The sequence below is a fragment of the Dicentrarchus labrax genome, unplaced genomic scaffold (genome assembly GCF_905237075.1).
Source record: "Dicentrarchus labrax unplaced genomic scaffold, dlabrax2021, whole genome shotgun sequence".
Classification (NCBI taxonomy): Eukaryota; Metazoa; Chordata; class Actinopteri; family Moronidae; genus Dicentrarchus; species Dicentrarchus labrax.
This window is the reverse complement of record NW_026136718.1, coordinates 29,993,674-30,014,764: the sequence shown is the minus strand read 5'-3', so window position 1 is coordinate 30,014,764 and position 21,091 is coordinate 29,993,674. Positions and strand designations below refer to the sequence as shown.

At 40.7% G+C, this 21,091-nt stretch overlaps 2 protein-coding genes and 1 long non-coding RNA gene across 4 annotated transcripts in view; 1 reads left to right on the top strand and 2 right to left on the bottom strand.

Annotated features, from left to right (window-relative positions):
* arhgap39 (Rho GTPase activating protein 39) overlaps positions 1-5,524 on the top strand; it is a 120,459-nt gene extending 114,935 nt beyond the window's left edge. The window contains exon 11 of the mRNA XM_051377774.1: positions 2-5,524. Within this exon, the coding sequence (XP_051233734.1) occupies positions 2-196 (195 nt within the window). The 3' untranslated portion in view covers positions 197-5,524. The remainder of the gene's footprint in view (position 1) is intronic.
* Positions 1-21,091, bottom strand: part of LOC127350851 (uncharacterized) — a 40,139-nt gene that overhangs the window by 2,072 nt on the left and 16,976 nt on the right. The window lies entirely within an intron of this gene.
* On the bottom strand, positions 6,412-20,440 carry lrrc41 (leucine rich repeat containing 41). Of its 2 annotated transcripts, XM_051377808.1 has the most exons (10): positions 20,195-20,437; positions 15,366-15,452; positions 15,211-15,269; positions 14,323-15,127; positions 13,433-13,669; positions 12,226-12,390; positions 11,257-11,355; positions 10,075-10,203; positions 9,772-9,844; positions 6,412-6,775 (listed from the first exon to the last, which is right to left on the bottom strand). In XM_051377808.1, the coding sequence occupies exons 1-10, from the start codon at positions 20,310-20,312 to the stop codon at positions 6,556-6,558; spliced, it is 1,992 nt and encodes a 663-aa protein (XP_051233768.1). In that variant the 5' UTR covers positions 20,313-20,437; the 3' UTR covers positions 6,412-6,555. The 2 variants fall into 2 exon arrangements, 1 of the variants encoding a protein (XP_051233768.1); XR_007880631.1 differs by lacking the exon at positions 6,412-6,775 and having other exon boundaries at positions 9,824-9,844; positions 10,075-10,251; positions 20,195-20,440.

Below are 21,091 nucleotides of genomic sequence, written 5' to 3'. Positions count from 1 at the left end.
GGTATTTGCCCAGCCTGCCAATGTGGCCATAACTAAGATGGATGTGAACAACCTGGCCATGGTCATGGCTCCCAACTGCCTGCGCTGCCAGTCCGACGACCCCAGGGTGATCTTTGAGAACACCCGCAAGGAGATGTCCTTCATCCGGGTGCTCATCCAGCGGCTGGACACCAGCTTCATGGATGGAATCCTATAGCCCCCCCACCACACACACACATACACACACACGTGCGCACACACGCACGCATGCACGCACACACACATACACACACACACACACACATATACACACACACACACACACACACACACACACACACAAACTTCCATACCTTACCCCCAGCCTCCCCTACCCTCCCTTTAAGCCCCTCCATGACAGGCCCCTCTCACAGTCCCCCAGCACAGGAACACCATACACACATATTGTTGCTGCTGGGTGAATACCTTGCCTCTCCAACATGTTTACTTTTCTGGAACTAACAAAAAAACTGCTTTAGGTTTTTCCACTGTACATTTTCAGTTCAACCAGCTGTTTTTTCTATTTCTGTAGGTAGTCCTTTAACTGACATTTACATAGAAAAACACCAGTATAGCAGGTCCAAGGTTTTCATATAACTGTACTGTATGTGCCTTCACATACATTAATACAGTATGAAGGAATTAGCAGGGATCTCATCATTTCGTTGGATTTATTCATTCTATTGTCACACTCTTATTTTAAACCCAGTGTCTTTGTTTTATATGAACTTATTTTTCTGTTTCCCCTGCTTATGCACACATAAAATCACACACAAATTCACCTTTCCTAAACCCCACCCTTTTTGCTCTATGCAGAACCTTGGTCAGCTTTCTCTTTTTAATTTTTTTTGTTGTTGTTGCTAGTACTCACTGCCTTCCTTGATTTGGTTGGTTAGGTTTAGGCATGAGGAGTGAAACTGGTTAGGATGATAGTGACAACAGCTGGTGATGTCCCGCCCATACACTCTGTTGACTCAATCCTGAGCAGGGCTCAACTGTCAATCATGATGTGAAAACTCCCCCGAGCTAACCGGGCACCCCATGTTACTGCCTTTTTAACATAGACGAGCCTAGTACATAGCATATAGGTTCTAACCAAGGCTTGCTCAACTGTTATTGGAGCACAGAGCGAAAAGGGGCGGGACTTAGAAACACACGTTACGCACATATCAGTACATGCACACACTTACATACAGTACTAAGTCTTACCCCAGGATTCCACCCTATTGCTTGTTCGGGATTCCAGTGTACAATGCCATCTAACACAAAGCAAGAACTAGCTGAATGATGCATTCATTTAAACACATACACACACATTCTGCCACAGGGGTTAAAATCTTTCACATACAGATATCGAGCATAACTGCACCATTGCATCAGTACTTTATCAGATAGATCCTGCTAGATTAATGCCTCAGACACAAGACGGAAAGGTGAAGCTTTGTCCAACAGTTTCGGCCCGTGTTTTACACTGCCACAACAATGAGCTGACAGCTCAACACAGAGGCTCTTTACTCCTCCGTTTGTTATCCTGCCTCAAAATGGCAAACTTGTGCTGTCTCAATGGAATAGAAACCTTAAAGACAAAACATGAGGGTGAAAAATAACTTAAACATTAAACATGTATGGCTGTAAAGGAAAACAGTGATAAGGTGATTGCTCTTTTGGCCACTTAGCCATCAAGTGAGGAGGACTTGGACACTAAACCTCTAGATGTGTTCAAGTCTCGAATACGTCCACTATGTGGGTTTATAGACACATTAGCAGTTCCGATTGTTAGTACCATTCTTAAGATTTTAAGTATGAAGTGAACAAAACATACTGAACACATCTTATTTTAAAAGTAGGTTGTCACTCTGTGTGAGGACCATTGGTTATATCATTCAGGGTATGTGCAGATCTTAAAAAGTCATTACATTTAGTTTCCCTCAAAGAAAAGAAGTGGATGTAGCCACTGTGATGTCACCCACTGGTTTGTGGACTACCGTTGTGAAGCCTCGAGTTTGGCATTTTGGCTGTCACATCTTGGTTTTCTGGAGGGAGAAGTGCCATATTTGGACGAGAGGGTTACTGTTAGCACTGCAAATGCTATTGCAAAAGTTATCGGCTACACTTCTACTAGCTTGGTACATCCATAGTTCACATTAACTGTGATATTAATCGGCATGCTAATTTTGGCTAGCGGCCAACAACTTGTCAACAAAGTGTCTTAGCACAAATCAACTGAACTGATTTTTAGGCAACAAACATATTACAATTAACTTTAATGAACTGGGTCAAAGTTCTAAGACCAAGACACAGACAGTTCCCAAAAACGAGTTAATTGCTATCTAAACGTAGACAGTTCCATGGTTACGCACTGCTATGCCTCTATCCTGATTAAGTTTGCTGAGGTAGTGACAATTCATCAATCTATGGTACAGGTGGATTTTGGTGTCCACGTTGTAATCAGTTTAGTTGGTACTTAATGGCTGAACCAACAAAGGACATCAGCCAGTGACTCCTGCCTTGGTTCCATGACAGATGAACGCCTATCCTTGGTTGTAACATGCAAACAGTATCCTGTATCTTGTATCGTTTGCGTTAATCTGTAGAAATCTGGTCGTGTCTGTCCACCTGCCACAGTATTTGGTGCTGTCCAGTCACTTTAGCTATTGAAAACAGCCCTCCTGAACCCGTGAGCCACGGATAACAGTAGTATGGATGCAGCACTGCCAATAAGGCCCCAACCATAATATTTAAACACCTCCCCCACCCGACCCGACCCACCACTGAACCCCAACAAGCCTTTCTGCTCACTAATGATTTGTGAATGTGTCTACCTGCGTGCTTGTCTGTCTGTCTGTCCGTCCACCATTGTTTACAAAAATGTACCCATCTCATGCATCCATATGGTCTTTGTCTATGAGCCAGTACTGTTGTTTATTGTATTCATTTGAGATTTTTGCTGTATTTAACTGAATTTCTGTTTTTAACCCTTTTTATATGATTTAATTTATTTATATTTATTTGAGGAGATTTCCTTAATGCCTTCTCAAAATATTGTATTGTAGGCGGTATGTGTGTTTTTGTTACGGCACATGCGTGTATGATTGTGTAGATCGAGTATAGTTTTCAATATGGTAGGGCACATACGTGTTAATGTATGACTGTAAATCTTGCTGTACCAGTTTGATTCATTTGGATTCTTTTGTGACACAACTGAAAGGATGATTGTGAATGGTCCATGGAGACACACACACGGACCATCCTGGAAACACACTGACTTCCACCTTAAAGGTCCAGATAACACTCACAGTTAATCTTGTCTAAACCTTTTTCTTCATGAAGAGACTGAGTGTCGCTGTGTGTGACGTGCCGCTCACTCACTCAGACATACACACTCCACATAGATTACATGTACATTGACACTGTACAGACTATGTAAAAATAAGTATATAGAGAAACAAGAGAGGAAAAGGCACCATATGTAACAGTGGAAGTTTACTGTGGAAGTTATTGTAAAAGGGTGGGGGGTTGTTGAATTTTCTCTTTTTTTAAAGTCTTGTTTAAGTGTAACTTTTCCTCACATTGATAGAGGTCTAAAAGTCGCAATTTAATCCCCATCTCCGAACATCCATTCAAGTACCAGAAAGTGTTTTTAAGCCCCGATATCTGTAACTGTAGATTCATACTGATGAAAGAAGTTATTTGTCTGGAGGGAAAGTTTGACCTTTGTCTGGAAAAAACAGAAATCTGCAGAGAAACATTCCTACATGCCTCATTGAGATTATGAGATGCAGAGGTCAGTGATCAATCCAGTCCTCCCTGTGGAACCACCTGAGATCAGCCACCTTTCTGCTGAGTGCAACAGAGACATTATGTCGATGTCCTACTAGTAATCTGGAATACATATTCAGTGTTTGCATACATTGTATTTTTAGACAGAAAACTGGAGAGTGTGGCAATAATACAGTGGGAATTTAACTTACTTACTGATGGATAATTTATGTAATCTACAGAAAAAGGGCTAAGAAAATATTAGGATGGTTAAGGCAGTTGCAAGATGGTTTAAAACGAGTAGTCCCCCACATTTCAGGAAACATTCTTGTTTGCTGACTTAAATTTCAAAGTAAGTCATCCGAACAAAAGTGTTTTGTTCTGAATGGCCACACTGGAGCGCACCAGAAATCCTGCCATTCTATAGAGGTAGGAGACATGAGGAACTGTACAATATAACAGCGCACACGTTTGGAAGACTGAAGAATGTGAGTTTAACAGACATGTTCAACATAGGGCTTTGATTGGACCTGAGCCTGAAAAGATTCTGTGCAAGCCCGAACCAAGCCCAAACCATGGAGGTACTTTTGGGCCAGAGCCCGACTCAAACCCGGATTTATGCTTTAAATGATTTATTTATTTAGTTAATTACACGCTAAAGTAAACTACAATCTGCATATTATATAGTGCAAATTATCTAAACTAATAACAAATTCACTCACTAATTACAGTTGTATGCATTATTAATAAAATGTTGAATATATATAGATTTAAAGAATGGAATTCTCTCTGAGCCCGGTGGGTTGTGTCCAATTAGATTTGGGCAGAGAATCAAGGCTGTAGTTCAGTCGACTTTTTTTAACCTCACCTACCTTCTAGCTAAGACAAACCATTATTATAGCTAATAATGGTCAGACAAAGCCCCTCGGTGTCAGGGAGGTGTGCAGGAAAGTCGTTTCAGACTGTTTGACGATCAGACTAGCACTTTGCTTTAAGCTTGCAGACAGTCAGTCGCAATCAGTTTGGTTCCTGCACACAGTAGGGAAATACTCCAGGTTTGGAGTGACTCTTAAGAGAAAAAAACAGAAAAGGATCACAAATCTCACAATCAGAATCACTCAACCTGTCCCTCATTTGACAACTGACTTCTTTATGAGGTATGAATTTCGCCAAATGTTTTCATTTTATTTCCTGTAAAAGCAATTAGTAAATGAGGAGATAGCCAGGGCAGGCTGAAATGTGTGTATGAGTGTGTATGTGGTGTGTGTTTGTGAGAGTGTCTTTGTTTTATGTAACAGATGGTTGTAGATAGACCCAGCAAATCAACCAGTTAGCATGCAGACATAGGGTCTTCACTCTCTTTGACTTGAATTTACTAAAATATGAGAATATACAAGGAAAACAAAACAGAATTTAAAGAACATAAGTGTTACAGTATTTAGCTTTAAAAAATCCACTAAGAAAAAGATTAAGCTCTTTTTAATCCGTTTTTCTGATTGTTTTTTCTACTTGGTTCCTACTAATGATGAATTGGTAGTCGCTGTCGATGCTGTTTGTCTAATGTAAAGAAAATGACAATGAAGAGAAGGTGTGAGACAGCTGCTGTGAAACTGCTCTTCACCTCGATGTCAATCCTCCAGGTTTTTCAGTTGTATCTTAATGTCCACTGTCACTCACACTCTGTCCAAGGGAAGACTCTGGAAGTGTAACGGACGTTGGTTTAATAAATGATTCAAATTCAAACTAAGACAGGATGCTCTTTTACTTTCCAACTGTGCCTTGGTGCATTCGGTTACAAGGGAACAAATTCAATGATTTAACACAAATGGAACTAGTGAAGTGTGATTCTACTGAAGAGGAGCCATTTTTCTACTGAAAGGAAAGACTTTGCCACTCAACGAGGAACTGAAGAGGTAATATGGCTTTCTTCAAAGTCACCAGACTCCTTTAATTAAAAAACCCTGAAGAACACGGGAGTTGATGGCCTATCGCTGCCCCGTTTGATAGGTTAGTGTTACTGTGTGACTTTGGTGATCCAAACTAAAGTATTAAAACACCAAAGCCAGTCTGGTGGCCTCTAGAGAGCATAGATGGACGTAACTGCTTCAGTTCCCTTCAGGGATCTCAGATGCGCAGAAGGTAATGTGAGAATTTTCTAAATATAGAGTAAACATGTATTGATTTTGCTTCTGCCATGCCCACAGAAGAACTTGAGACGTTTTTTTCTGTCCATTTTTTCCCCCGTTACGAACAACTTTTAGTACTCTATGAAAGCTCCTTTTGGTTTCTCAGTTTGATCAATAGATATAACGCAAACGACGCAAAACAGTTCCTGTGGTGCAGACCGCACTCACAATGCCTGACATCATGTGCAAACAAGCAATTGCAAAGCTAAACAATGTATGTTCTACCATAACTGTAATTCTGATCATGTCTGTGAGAACCTTTAAAACCACTCCTACAGCTTCACCCACTCCTCTGCTGTCTATCTGTATACTCAGTACAGTACAGTATGTACTCTCACATGTTGCACTATAGACTGCGATTCAGACAGAATGGAAGTTGTGTATTTAGACATGGTGAAAACATGAGACACAAAACAATTGTACATCAGATGAATAGTGGAGAAGTGACTGGTTTTGATGACATTTTAAGGGGTTTTATTGAACAGTGAAAATTGTCATTGGAATCTTATCTATCTAATCTGTCGCTCTTCTCTGTCAAAGAGAAACATGACAAACTTGCATGAACTTTTTACATCCACCTTTCGTCTAGCTTTCACATATTGCTGATGTGGTCGGCCATTGTGTTGGTTGATACCCATCCTTCAACCAGTAGAACACAGAATGGACGGAGCCTCTTTATTGCAGTTTTCCATGTGTCAGGGTCTCGATCCCCTGGATTTTTCCTAAGGTCAAGGGTCAACTGGTGTGGGGGACGATGGGTCCTCAATCTCTTGGCAAACTCCAGCAGCTCAGCAGGCTGGATGAAGTTGGAGCTGTTCAGGACGAAAGGCAGCACGTTTAATAGAAAAACCTTACTATACACTGAATACCAGTGGTGGAAGTTACCAGTAAAAGTCCTGTACTCGAGATTTAAATCAAAGGGCCAGTGTTTTCGACAGTAGCCCAGAAGGGACAAACTAAATGCTGGCTCTAGATATGGGTGTTTTTTGTACGATTTGCAAAGTTTTTCAAACAAGGGAGATGCAGTCTGCAACTACACTGCTAGATGCCACAGAATCTTACACACTGGACCTTTGAGTACAAGTACAGGACCATTATCAGACAAATACACCAAATACAAGTATAAAAAGTACTTATTAAGCAGAATAGGATAAGCATTTTAATGTTGTACCACGTGAACTACTGTCTATACTGTTTGGTAGTTAAATCTATAACAATGCATCATATTTTATAAGCTAATCATATATGTAAATCTCACATTTGCAAAGTAACTAGAACATAAAATAATAAAAACTTAAATATTTCCTTCTGAAATATAGTGAGCATTTCAAAGTAGCATAACACTGAAATACTTGCTTAAATATGTACTGTAAGAATGTACTAAAAGACTAGTGTAAGGAAGGAATTTCCAATTATTGTATTATTATTTTTAAAGAGTTAAAAAAGCAAATAAATGTTAAATATAACATTACAATCGTAGGAAAACTGCAGTAAACAAAGTTTTGCTTTTGACAGCTTGTATATTTTGTCTTACACAGCTCTGAATTTAATGATGGTGGGATTAAGTATAGGTCACAAGCGGTATCTTCATGTGGAATATGCACAAAGTTTTCTGGTCAATAACTTTGTAGGGATGGCACTTTCATTCCTAAAGACCTAGGATGAAGGCTCTAGTGCTGTGAGTGACACACGCCAACATTGTTTTTAGGTTTTTTTCAGTCAATCTGTAATCTTATTGCCTCATGCTTTGAACAATACTATGTGTTGTTTATTGTGGCCCTTACATTTTCAATTTATCCAGAATGTGTAAATATTATAGTGCTGGACAATTAATTTAATTGCAATTGTAATCGTGATGTCACCCTGTGCGATTTACTTAACCACAAAAGGGTGCGATTTAATCAAATAAAAAGGTGCGCTATGAGCGTGACACTCTTTTCTCTGTTTGCACCGCACCCTGACCATTATGCACGCCTTATTGGTGGCCAAAAGAAACACGACCTCAGCAACATTGAGCAGAAAGAGGTACTGTGTAAAACAGGCAAAGTAAAAGTCGCCACATCACACGGAAACAAGACAAATTTCTATCAAGTACCATTATATGACAGTCGCAATTTGCAATATTGACCTTTTCTCCAAAATCGTGCAGCCCTCATACAGGTACAGCTCAAAAAAATGTGATTATCGTTAAAAAGTATTTTTTTGTCAATCATTTTAGAAAGTGAAACTCATATTCTATAGATTCATTACACACAGAGTAAAATATTTCAAGCCTTTATTTCTTTTAACTTTGATGATTATGGCTTACAGCTAATGAAAACCCAAAACTCAGTATCTCAGAAAATTTGAATATTAGTAATAGTTCAATATTGTAGACTCAGTTAATTAACTCAAAACACCTGCAAAGGTTTCCTGAGCCTTTAACGGTCTCTCAGTCTGGGTCAGTAGGCTACACAATCATGGGGAAGACTGCTGACTTGACAGATGTCCAGAAGACAGACATTGCCACCCTCCACAAGGAGGGTAAGCCACAAGAGGTCATTGCTAAAGAAGCTGGCTGTTCAGAGTGCTGTATCCAAGCATATTCATAGAAAGTTAAGTGGAAGGAAAAAGTGTGGTAGAAAAAGGTGCACCAGCAACAGGGATAACCTTGAGAGGATCGTGAAGCAACACCCATTCAAGAATTCGGGGAGATTTAAAAGGAGTGGACTGAGGCTGGAGTCAGTGCATCAAGAGCCACTATGCACAGACGTATCCAGGACATGAGCTACAACTGTCGCATGAACCGGAGACAACGTCAGAAGCGTCTTACCTGGGCTGAGGAGAAAAAGAACTGGACTGTTGCTCAGTGGTTCAAAGTCCTCTTTTCAGATGAAAGTGAAGTTTGCGTTTCATTTGGAAATCAAGGTCCCAGAGTCTGGAGGAAGAGTGGAGAGGCACAGAATCCACGTTGCTTTTAGTCCAGTGTGAAGTTTCCACACTCAGTGATCATTTGGGGAGCCATGTCATCTGCTGGTGTTGGTCCACTGTGTTTTATAAGTCCAAAGTCAACACAGCCATCTCCCAGGACATTTTAGAGCACTCCATGCTTCCTTCTGCTGACAAGCTTCATGGAGACGCTGATTTCATTTTCCAGCAGGACACACTGCCAAAGGTACCAAAAGCTGGTTCAATCAGCAAACTCGCCTGACCTGAACCCCATAGAGAATCTAGGGGCTATTGTCAAGAGAATGAGGAGAGACACCAGACCCAACAATGCAGATGACCTGAAGACCGCTATCAAAGCAACATGGACTTCCATAACACCTCAGCAGTGCCACAGGCTGATCACCTCCATGCCACGCTGCATTGATGCAGTAATTCATGCAAAAGGAGCCCTGACCAAGTATTGGGTGCATAGCAATGAACATACTTTTCAGAAGCCTGACATTTGTGTTTAAAATATCCTTTTTTTATTGGTCTTATGTAATATTCTAATTTTCTGAGACACTGGGTTTTGGGTTTTCATTAGCTGTAAGCCATAATCATCAAAATTACAAGAAATAAAGGCTTGAAATATTTCACTCTGTGTAATTAATCTATATAATATACGAGTTTCACTTTCTAAAATGATTGACAAAAAACATTAAACCTTTTCACGATATTCAAATTTTTGGAGCTGTACCTGTATATTACGACACATATTAAAATAATTGAATGTGTTGGATAAAACATGTTATTATGGGACAAATGATGCATCATTGGAAAAGTAATGCTTTTTTCCCCTTTTTTTTGGGCAACCCAGAGGGGCTGTTGAAGCAGCTCTTACCTGATGTCGAGTCTTCTCACTGAGTTTGGCGAGCATCCTGAGAACAGCTCTGCCAGCACACACACGTTCTTGGCTGTTGATACATATTCATGAGTTAGAGATAGATCAAATGAACAGATACAGGTCACCTTTCCGTAGAGACTGTGTAAACAAAAATACTTGTACATACAGTTGCCTTACACATCCAACACACAGAGCAACATTAGAACAACCACAGCTGGCTTAATGTTGTTTAGATCCTGCTGGTTGTCAGCTCACAGTCCTGTTGCAGTATTGGTGGAAAGATGCAAGGCATGTGCTTACCTAGTCGATTCTGAGCCAGGCTGAGTGTGTGGAGAGAAGACACCCTCTTCAGAGCAGCCACCAGCTGCTTCAAACCCTCCTCCTTGTCGCTCCACTTCTCAAGAAGGCGGCAGTCATTAAATCGTAGCTCTTAGAGAGGGAGAGGAAACATGGCAAACAATTCCACTCTGGGCTGGGCTGAGTGCAAATGATATAAAACATGGATTACATTCTGTTTCCCACCTTTCCAGGTGGTAAGAACACTGGGAAAATTAATAATGTCACTTAAGTGCTCTTAAAGATGCATTAAGCATTTTTTTGTTTTAGCTTGAAAGCTGAATCAAGTTCCTGTAAAAGGGAGGAGGCAACATGCAGTTACATACACATATAGCAACTTTGATCTTCCTAATTAGATTAGCAATATGTATATTATATAAAAGCTTGTCGTTTATCCATATACTCATAAAATGGCCAATGCTAACGAACACATTGCATTTCGATAACAATTAAAGCTTCTCAATGGTTTGCTGGTGGAAGGTTTTGGGAGGACCTCAGCAGCTTGCTGCTCTGTTATGGCTGAAACTGATCATGAGCAAGCACCTGGCAACAGTGGCAAGACAAACTTCCTAAGACAAACCCACTAGCCATAGCCTTAGGGCCTGCATGTATAGTCATAGAATCTCGAGCTATACTACGTAACTTTCAAGCCTATTCATTTTGAAAGCGCATCGTTCAATGGGAAAACCCCAACACTTGAGGACCAATGGTCTTCATCACTCAGACATTTATAGGGCTGGTCACCACTTTGCAGAGCGGAACAGAGCGGAAGACACAGGTTGGCTGTGAGGGAGCAGTAGATACACGGCATCGCAGACTGAACTGGCACAGTGTAGTTAAAACAGACTGGACATGGAAAAACCCTGAAACACAGCTGCAAGCCTTCAGACAACACAGAGCTGAAAGCAACTCTAGACTAGAAACTGTCACCAGTGTGGTTTCATTTTAAGGAAGAAAATCAATTGACTTTGTTCTTACTTTCTGTATAAACATTAATAACAGGTGTTGATTCAATTCAATTCAATTCAATTTTATTTGTATAGCGCCAATTCATAACAGAAGTTATCTCAGGACACTTTCTAAAGAGAGCAGGTCTAGACCGAACTCCTTATAACATTACTCCTACAGTAATTCTAATTTTCTTACCTTCCAACCTGCAGGCTCTCAGTAGTTTTAGGATCTCAGGAAGACAATCAGACAGCTTCACGTCCTCCAGGTTGAGACTCCTCAAGAAGTGATTTGACTCTAAAAGGTGACAACATGTTACTACTGACAGCACTTAGAGCACTGGTTCTCAACCTTTTTCCTTAAGGGAGCCCTTCTCTATCACTGCGTTAACTGACGAAGTGACATATTTATAATAATAATATATTTATAATAATAATAATAAAAAATTAAAAAATACACTTTTGGTTATAGTTGCTGAAACCTTCACTATATCCTGACAGTAGTACATGAGACAGATGTCTGTGAAATTGGTTGGTTGGTTGTATTCGTTCATGCCTGGTGCATTCTTGTAAACATTAGGAGCACTAGATTTTTTTCACAGATTATCTGTCTCAAATTTGCTGAATCTTTCACTATATAAAAATTTTTTTTTTTATTTTTTAGTATTTTTTTTTTTGGGGGGTATTTATTGGCTTTATTGATAGTGACAGCTGAAGATAGACAGGAAAGGGCGGCAGAGAGAGAGGATGACACTCAGCAAAGGGCTGCAGGTTGGATTCGAACTTAGCCTCGGTACATGGGTCGCCAGCTCTACCCACTGAGCTACCCGGGCGCCCTTGTCCAGCATTGGACAGGCTACAGTTTGGTTCACAGATCAACAGATTGGACAGTATCAGTGTCTGGGTGAGCAGTCAATGAAAAGTTACCCGCATTTTAGCAGAACTTAAAAGATAATGCTTGTGTTATTCTATATACTTTTTTTTTCTTCTTATCAGCCAAACCTGCCCCAAGACAAAAACATGTGAATCGGCCTCAAAACTGACTACTACGAGTACTGACTTTGAACCACTAACAATCCTCTATACACGTGCCCTGGTGCTCTGTGTGCACCGTGTAGAAGGCCTAGAACTCAAACTGTGGTGAACCCCTTACAGAGACACACCTTACCTATGAGAGTGGTGAGGAGTTGGCTTTGAGAGGAGCCAGTTGGTAATCTCATCCCAGCTATGTGAAGTGTGGTGAGACGTGGAGAGCGTCTCAGCACCGATGTGATCACATGCAGGTCTGTTTGGAGCTCAGCTACTTTGACTGTCAGTTTCTCCAGGGGCAGCTCTGCAAAAAGACAGTAAGGATACAGTCACCTTAGGTTGATTTGGTATACAACACTGTTTTAGTGTGAATTCACACAGGATCAGTAATGAGGATCATACAGGACCAGGGACTGGTTACACAAAACACCTTCTGCTAAGGTTTCCTTACAATTCTTTTATTTATAGTTTTCTACTCATCTTGATCATACTTGGTAATCCATTAAAGTTAGTTAAACTGTTGCACAAAAGACCTTAGCAACCAGAGTAAAGAAACTGAATCCTAATCGATCTTAATAAAAGAAAAACATTTTATAGAATAATTCCTGTCAAATTCAAACTTTTATAGCACATTAGGTTACACTCTAAATGAGAAGGCGAGTTACATAAAGGGTCATTCATGTTAGTTTGCTAAACTAGAATGTAAGCAAACAGTCTGCATAGAACTGTAGAATTGTACTACTGTAAAGTCGCTTAATTTAGTAAATGCCTTCATATTTTCTGTTCCTAAGGACACCTTTTGAAGCTGCAGTAGATCATTTTTATAAAAATAACTTTGTCATATTTTCTGAAACTTTCACTATATCCCCTAGTGCTGCTAATGGTATTTGCAACAATCCACCGGGCCTGAACGAAAACAACCAATCAAAACTGATAACGATATAAAGACGCTTTGGGTTGAAGGTAGTTGACTGTTGAGACTCATTCTCAGGGCTCCTTTTTTTTTTTGTTTTTTTTACAGATTATCTGTGTCATGTAGTACCTGTCAGGATAAAGAGAAAGTTCCAGCACATTTTATTTTTTTTTAATTATCTATTGCAGCTTTAAGGGATTCTGTGCAACACTCCCTTAAAGCTGCGTCCCTCAGCTAAGGAGAAATTAAGCTTTAAGAGTCATACTGGGCTCATAGGCAGAGTGGGTCGTCCACTAATCGGAAGGTTGTTGGTTTTGTGCAACCGGCCCCGTGTTACTTAGCACTAGACTAGGTCAGCGTTTCAACAGGTACATTACACTTTAAACCTGCTCACTTTAAGTGTTACTTCACTTTGATAGAAGATTCACAGCACCTGACATGTCTGACTCAGCAGTCCTGGGATGATGTGGTGTGAAGCGCTGTCCCCACACCAGAGTCTGGATTTCCACGTGCAGGGATGTCACATTGGGGCTCGCGTCCAGCAGGATCTCCACCAGCTCGGTGTACGGCAGGACACTGATGCTCAGATCTGTGAGGGAGCTGTGGGAGCTCTCAGACAGCTGCTTCAGGGTCCTGGCCAGGCCCAACACATCCGAGTCCCTGAAGATCACTGCTCAAACAAACATAAAAACCATAACCATTCTTTGAAGGTTAAATAATCCTGTATATCAATACAATAATACTGTTTACAGATGCCATGTATTTAATGTATATATGAGATTAGATATTTAATATAGTAGCAAACAACTATTAGCTATGTAAAGGTATAGTGGAGTTATGGTGTCCTAAGCAGAGAATGACGTCACACTCCCTGAGCCTCTCTGTGCTTTGTTTACTAATGCTCTGGCCACCAGGAATGTGTGTCCCTCTGTGAACAACTGAGCACAGCAACTGAAACGGCTGTTCTTTCTTTTTCTCTACGTCTGTGAATTAAGGATTTGGTTGCTGGAACTATCTGCCAGAAGAGGACAAAAACACAATGATTCTTATTTTCAAGTGATTATACACTAATGAAAACATATCTATGAATATTTTAAATGTATAACATATATAATAAATTATATTATGTATTTTTGCCATTAGATTCTCCTGTTATAAGTTCTCAAGGATACACACAGGTGTGTTTTCAGCTGTCACCATGCTAGAGGAAATTCATAGACTTCAATCTGTCAATGTTGCTGGCAGCAAGGAAGCACAAACTCTATAACCAAAAGGACCCCTGAACCCACCACCCCTGAACTTAATGCCACATTAAAAACTTACAAAAGCTGTGCAGTGTTAGAGAGCGAAGGCAGAAAAATGTAGGCAGGGCAGAGTTCAGCACTCTAAGGGAGTCGGACCCACACTGCCTGATCTCCAGACAATGGATCTGTCCCCATGGACAAGCCCCCACTGAGGGACCATCACATGGAGTAAATTTCTGACAGAGAATGTGCGGGTCCACAGTCAGCTTTGCTTTTCCAGACTCCTCTCCCTTCACAGCCACAGAATCCAACTTTAACTGTTTGCATGGAGTGACTTCATCATCCTGATCTTCTGAAGTCCTGGTCTCAACACCTGAACTGCAACTGGCCTCGTCTGCACTGGCTGAAGCCGCTTGTGAAACACAGTTTGCCTTTTTGCTGCCCATTACATTCTTCAGCTCTGGGTTTACATACTGAGAACCCCTTCCATGTAGGAGCCAGGCCAGCACAACGGGACATTGCACATGTACGACGAGTTCTTTAGCCACGCCGTGGTCTAGTAGGCGATGGAGGACATACAGCGCAGTCTGTGTTTTCCTCTTTGATAGATCAATGGACTGTGACACACCAACACTCCTGATACGCTTCTCTAAGAGGTTTAGAAGGGGCCGCTGCTCAGCAGTCAAACTCTGAAGGGGCTTATGCAAGCTCGTAGTGAGTAAAAAATGTCTGATACATTTCGCTGCAGCCCACAGGAATGATGGCGTGTTTAAATTTGCGATGTTTCGTTTGACGAAGTTGTTTGTGAAGCCATAGAATACAATAGTAAAAAGCATTCTCATAACTTCATGTTTGGCCTCCTCTTCTGTGTGCAAGTCTATGACCTGAAAGGTAACACAGGATACATATTACCCCTGGGTTTTAGGTGTTACTATACATGTGATTTTTAAGACATTAGACCGCCTACATGGTTAGGTCCACACATGTCCTGCAGTATTCCAACCCATCCAGAGCGAGTTGATATCCCTAAGAGAAGGCAAACACAAGATTACATCATCTCTATGAAGAAATAAAAGACATAAATACAACACAACATCTTTGCACTTCGACTGCAGATCTTACCTCTCTGATTTAGGGTGGGCTGGAGCTCATCCAACTGACATATAGTCAGGTGCGGAAGAAGATCCTTAATGAGAGGCGCTGGAAGATCTAAGTAACAAAAGATTGGTTAGGACAGTCTAAAAGTGGACACAAATTCCCACACCACCAGTAAGTAATAAAACTCACCACAGCATCTATGAATGGGTGAGGCTATGATACCAGGAGGACAATAATATATATAATTTATATATATTTAATATATTTTAAGTGCGTTGGAACTGACAATAATCCATATGCATGAATGTTAAAATGTGTTTTTATATGAGGAACTATTTCACTTCTTTTTAGGTGGTGGGAGTGAAAATAAGGCTGCGTTCACACTGCAGGCCTTGGTGCTCAATTTGGATTTATTGCTCTGATCAGATTTTTTTCTTTAGCTGTTCACATTATTTGTAGGTCACAGTCCTGAAGTGAACTGCATGAATAATGTCTATCTAGAGTGAGTAAGTCACATGAATTCTGATATGACAAAAAATCTGGCCAGTGTTTGATTTGGACTACATATGAAAGTGGCCCAAAACAGAACTGAAAAGATCAGATTCCATGATTTGTGCCGTTCATACTGATGGAAGCAAACCATCATGGCACTGCTCCAATAGCAACAAGCAGTAGTGTTCTCGTCCTATCTGTGTTGTTTTAAATGTCATTAATGAAGAATCAACCGTCTGATTAAGACCTACGTCTGCTGCAATGTTAATGGCTCAAAGATTGTAATGGAGCTGGAGGTGGGCGATATATATCGTTTGCGATAATATCGTCATTGTTGTTTTGACGATGTGCAAATTTCCATTATCGAGTATTTAAATTACTTCGCCAAAAATATTGGAACGCACGCGGAAACTCCTCACATCCACTTAATACACGGTGCGGCAACGCTCTCTACAGCATGGCAGGATTCAGTCACACGACTAGTGGGCCTACGTGATCACATGACGTGATCACATGACCTCTCGCTAGCATCCTCCTTGCAACAGTTTAGCAGCGCGTTGTGATGGTAGAGAGAAAATGCAAGCACCTCCAGTCCCTGAAGCTACCGGTACTTCAGATGATTTAGTGCTGAGACGTGGGTCTACCTCTCTGGCATGGAAATGGTTGGAATAGGTGGCGCTCTGGTGGCATGGTAAATCACTGTGCGGAGACCGTAATAGTTATGAATATGAAATTCACAGGGCACGTGTAGACTGGTGCCTGTAGCTCACATACCAAAAATCGTGTTTGTAGCGCCCCCTACAGGATTTTAAAAAAGCAGCCCTGGCGCCACCTTTCACCGATATGTACGAAACTCGGTAGGCACGTGTAAAGTGCCGAGACGTACAAAAAAGCCTCTTGGACCCATACTCAAAACCCCACAGGAAGTCGTCCATTTTGATTTACATATTCACTTTCGGGCAAACTTTTCGCCTTGTATTTGAAGGAACTCCTCCTAGGGAATTCATCGGATCTGCTTCAAAATTGGTCAGTACAGTCAAAAAATGGTGCTGATAAAGTTGTGCTATTTGTGCATGTACATTGAACGGCGTGTCCGTGGCGTGCTGTCAAATTCGGCCACATTGAACTTCCCGGTGATTTTCAGCGGGTTTTTTTGAGTTGTATTTGAACGAACTCCTCTGAGACAATTTATCTGATCTGCTTTAAATTTGGTAAAGTCAAAACATGTTGCTGATTAAAAGTTGTGCTATTTGTGACAGTACATTGAAGGGCATGTCCGCGGTGCGCCCTCAAAGTTGGCCAGGTTGAATCGAATGTCAAACTGTAATATCACTGCCAGCATTTCTCAGACTTTCAGCATTTTTTTGCGTTGTATTTGAACGAACTCCTCCTAGGGAATTTATCGGATCTACTTCAAAATTGGTCAGTACAGTCAAAAAACATTGCTGATTAAAAGTTGTGCTATTTGTGACTGTACATTGAAGGGCGTGTCTGTGGCGTGCCGTCAAAGTTGGCCATTTTGAATTCTGTGGTCATACAAACTGTAGATGAAAAGTTGAGCTATTTGTAAGCTCTTTGTGTGTACGTCAAACCGCGTGCCAGTGACGACTTGTTGAATTCAGCCATAAAACAGTACTCATAACTTCAGTGTGCAATGTCCAATCTCCAATAAACCTCATATATTCTGTAACAGTCTCGCCCTGAACACGTCCTCATAACTTCAGTGTACATGGTCCAATCTTGATGAAACTTCATGTGTTTTATAAGAGTCCCGCCCTGAACACGTCTACATGACAATATTAAGACATAGTGATAGTGCCACCTACTGGCAACAGGAAGTAAGCGCTGCGTGGCGATTTTGAGCGAGAAACGCACTGATGTGCCAGCAACACCCTCTCACGGCCCCATCTAATGCCATGTAAATTGTAGAGCAGAAATCTTGAGAGGAGCTTGTTGAACCTCTCCTTTCTCAATCTCCTGAGGTCACATTTTTTAACTTTAGCCACTGAAACTCAGCAGTCCTATGGTCAACAAGATGACGATGCTCACGGTTTTTTCGGTTTTCATTTTGGTCGTTCCTGGCCAATGGTTCGAGGGGATTCATTTTAAATGTTTCTGTCTCTCTCAAGAGTCTCAAGTGCTGTGGCCTCCCCTGGTTGCCACGACAACCAAAGCCTGGCTGTGAACACACACTTTTTGTATTAATTACCCTAACCCTAACCCGGGATCGAGGTTTAGTTTGGCTAAGATAGCATTTTAAAGGACCGAGTCTCCCCTCTCTTGTTATGGTCAATGTACGGTCTCCTAGCAACAAGATGAATGACTAACGGCATTAACGCGGAGCCCCGCAGAGTACCGGGAGTTTATCTGATGTGTTTCACTGAGACATTACGGACCGTCCCTGTCCATGTCCTCCACACCGACCGGGCAGACCGGTATTGTACCGAGAGCGAACTGCTCTGTGGACGGGATGATGAACTGCTGCCGTTGGACTCCATCCACATCATCTACCGAGAGAGATCCTGCACGACATCATCATCTTCATCCCTCCCTCTGCAAACCCAACACCCTGCTATGTGCCTCTGCTGAAGAGGAAGCCTGCGACCACTTTACACTTGCCATTTTTGCACATTTGAAAGTGTGACTTTAAATTATACTGTATATATATTCTTAATATATGTATGTCTATTACATATGGAGTAATGTAACGAAAGCAATTTCCCCCTGGGATTATTAAAGTATTTCTGATTCTGATTCCTCGTTGATAGGACAGGTGTTGTGAATGAACCGGTGCCCAGCTTGAAAGAGCTCCTGTGTGTCACTGAATGTGTGCATTGCTGACTGAAAGACATGTTCTGCCTCCATTTATCTGTTCACTACAGTGTGTTGGATTCATGTTAATGTGTATTTAAAGACATTTCAATTTGTGGAAAAAATTGAGGGGGGATTATGAAAAAAATGTCTAATCAACCAAAACTTTCACGACCCCCCTGCAGTACCTCCGCGGACCCCCTGTTGAAGACCTCTGAGGTAGGGGGTCTGGTGGACACTTCTAAAAGTTTCAACTATCTACACTGCCTATGACTCCACATTAAGAATAGTATTCCTTCTTAATTATGTATTACTTATTAATATAAATATTGTTATTCATGTTATTGATAGCAGTACTACATACTTATTATTCCCATCATTGTGGTTATTACTTATTTAGTTACTTTAGCAATTTTAATTCAACCATGACCCTTCCTGCATAATCCCAGGGCAATATTATGCCAAACTCCATTTAAGAAATACCATATATTAGCAATTATTTGTTTATATAATAGCACATAACTGTAGAAACACAAGAAAAAAACTCATCATATCTCAACAGTCTTCTTGTTAATTCGGCATCAATATAATACATAAATACAAACTTTTTAGCCGACTTTGTCGCATCAACTCGTTACCAGCCTCACTATTTCAGTGGGAGAAGATCGTGGGAATAAATGGAAAAAACACGATTCTTTATTAAAATACGTGGTGGTTGGTGGATTACGTGTACGCCGAATTAAACACAGGTAAGAATGCTGATTAACCGTGTATTATGTGTGTGTCATGGTGAAGGACAGAGAAGAGAGGACACGATAAACAGAAAATATAGTAAAATATAGACGCACTCTCTCTGCTCTCTGACCTGCCTCTCTGCCCTCTCAAATCAGCCCTTCGTACGTCATCACCGTAACAACAAGCTGCTATTTCTATTTGTTCTCTCATATGAACACACACACGTTGAAAGTTTGATCTGTCACATACCAAAGCAATGGTAGAGGTCACATACTGTAAACTACTCGGCAGTGTCAGTAATGTATGGGCCAGAGTCACGGGCCAGAGCAAGGCACAATCAGAATTTCTTTAGGAATTCTCTAGTTACATTCTATCTATCTATTATCTCAAATGGCTTGGAAATTAATAGCTAGAGCTGCTGTAACGCTAAAAGGGGGGGGACCCCGTAGAAGAGCAAGACCCCAGAACTGCGGTACCGTGAGCCGCCGAGACCCCCAAATGTTTCCACCGTGTGGCTCCGCCCCTGCTAGTAGAATTCAGTTCTTAAGCAAACGTAACGTTACACGGTATGAGGACGAACCCTCCGTTTTCAGGGGACACCTCTTGAATGGCATTTTGGGACATTTACTAGCGCCATAAACTAACGTTAAATAAGTAAACTGATGCGATGTAACGTTACACTGTGACATGTTAGCGTCTACTATTAGCTAACAGTTAATTCCCCTAAATTATAATGAGCTCTTTGAGGTTAATTAACGTTATGGGGACATAACTAAATGGTAACGTTAGTTAGCTGTTAAATATTCCCCACTTACCAAGAATAGCCTGTATGCCCAGAGCAGCAAAATGTTTCCTGACAGCTCGGAAACATATATCCTTCAGGCATATCTCCTTTGGCTTTCTTTGGTCTACGTTGCGGGCAGCGTCGCCCATTGTTTAACATTTAGCGATAACGTTACGTGTATCATTTACTAACGTTGCTAACGATGCTAAAAGTGTCCAACTAACAGGACACAGCGCTGGTTCAATTCAGCGGTTGGTTGCTCTTCTTCACCGCCTCTCCTTTGGCTGGCAAACAGCAAAATCGTGCATGACCGCCACCAACTGGTGCGTTGGTTGTTCTCCTTCTTGGTGTAAAATGGTTTTCTTGATAAAAGGTGTTCGAATAAATTCACCCGGTCAGTTTTTTTTTTTTTCTGAGCTCATGGAATTTTTTTTCTAGTTCAATTAAATACAGGCAAATCATACATGTCTCCCGCAGGACAATCATGATGTGACAGAATAACCTCACAAAAAAGGAGAAAAAAAACCAAAGGGAAGGCAGTAAGTTACAATAGAAAAAATGGATTCATTTAATGATTATAATATCACTAAATATATATAGACAGTACTAGTACATATAGAGAAGAACTAAAATATACATATGACAAGTTGAGTGTATGTAGAGCACCCCCCCACACACACACACACACACACACACACACACATTCATAAAAAAAGAATAGATAAAAAAGAAAAACTCTGTAAAAGAATAAGTAATATAAGGAGGAATAAGCAGGCTAAATAAAAAAAAGTTGAACAAAATATAAATAAATAATTATAAGCATAAAAAGAAATCATTTATTTCTATATATTTTTAATTTATTATTGCATATAAATGTTTTCTGTATATATTTCTAAATGTTTGTCTTCTTGTCCCATTATTTTTCCTC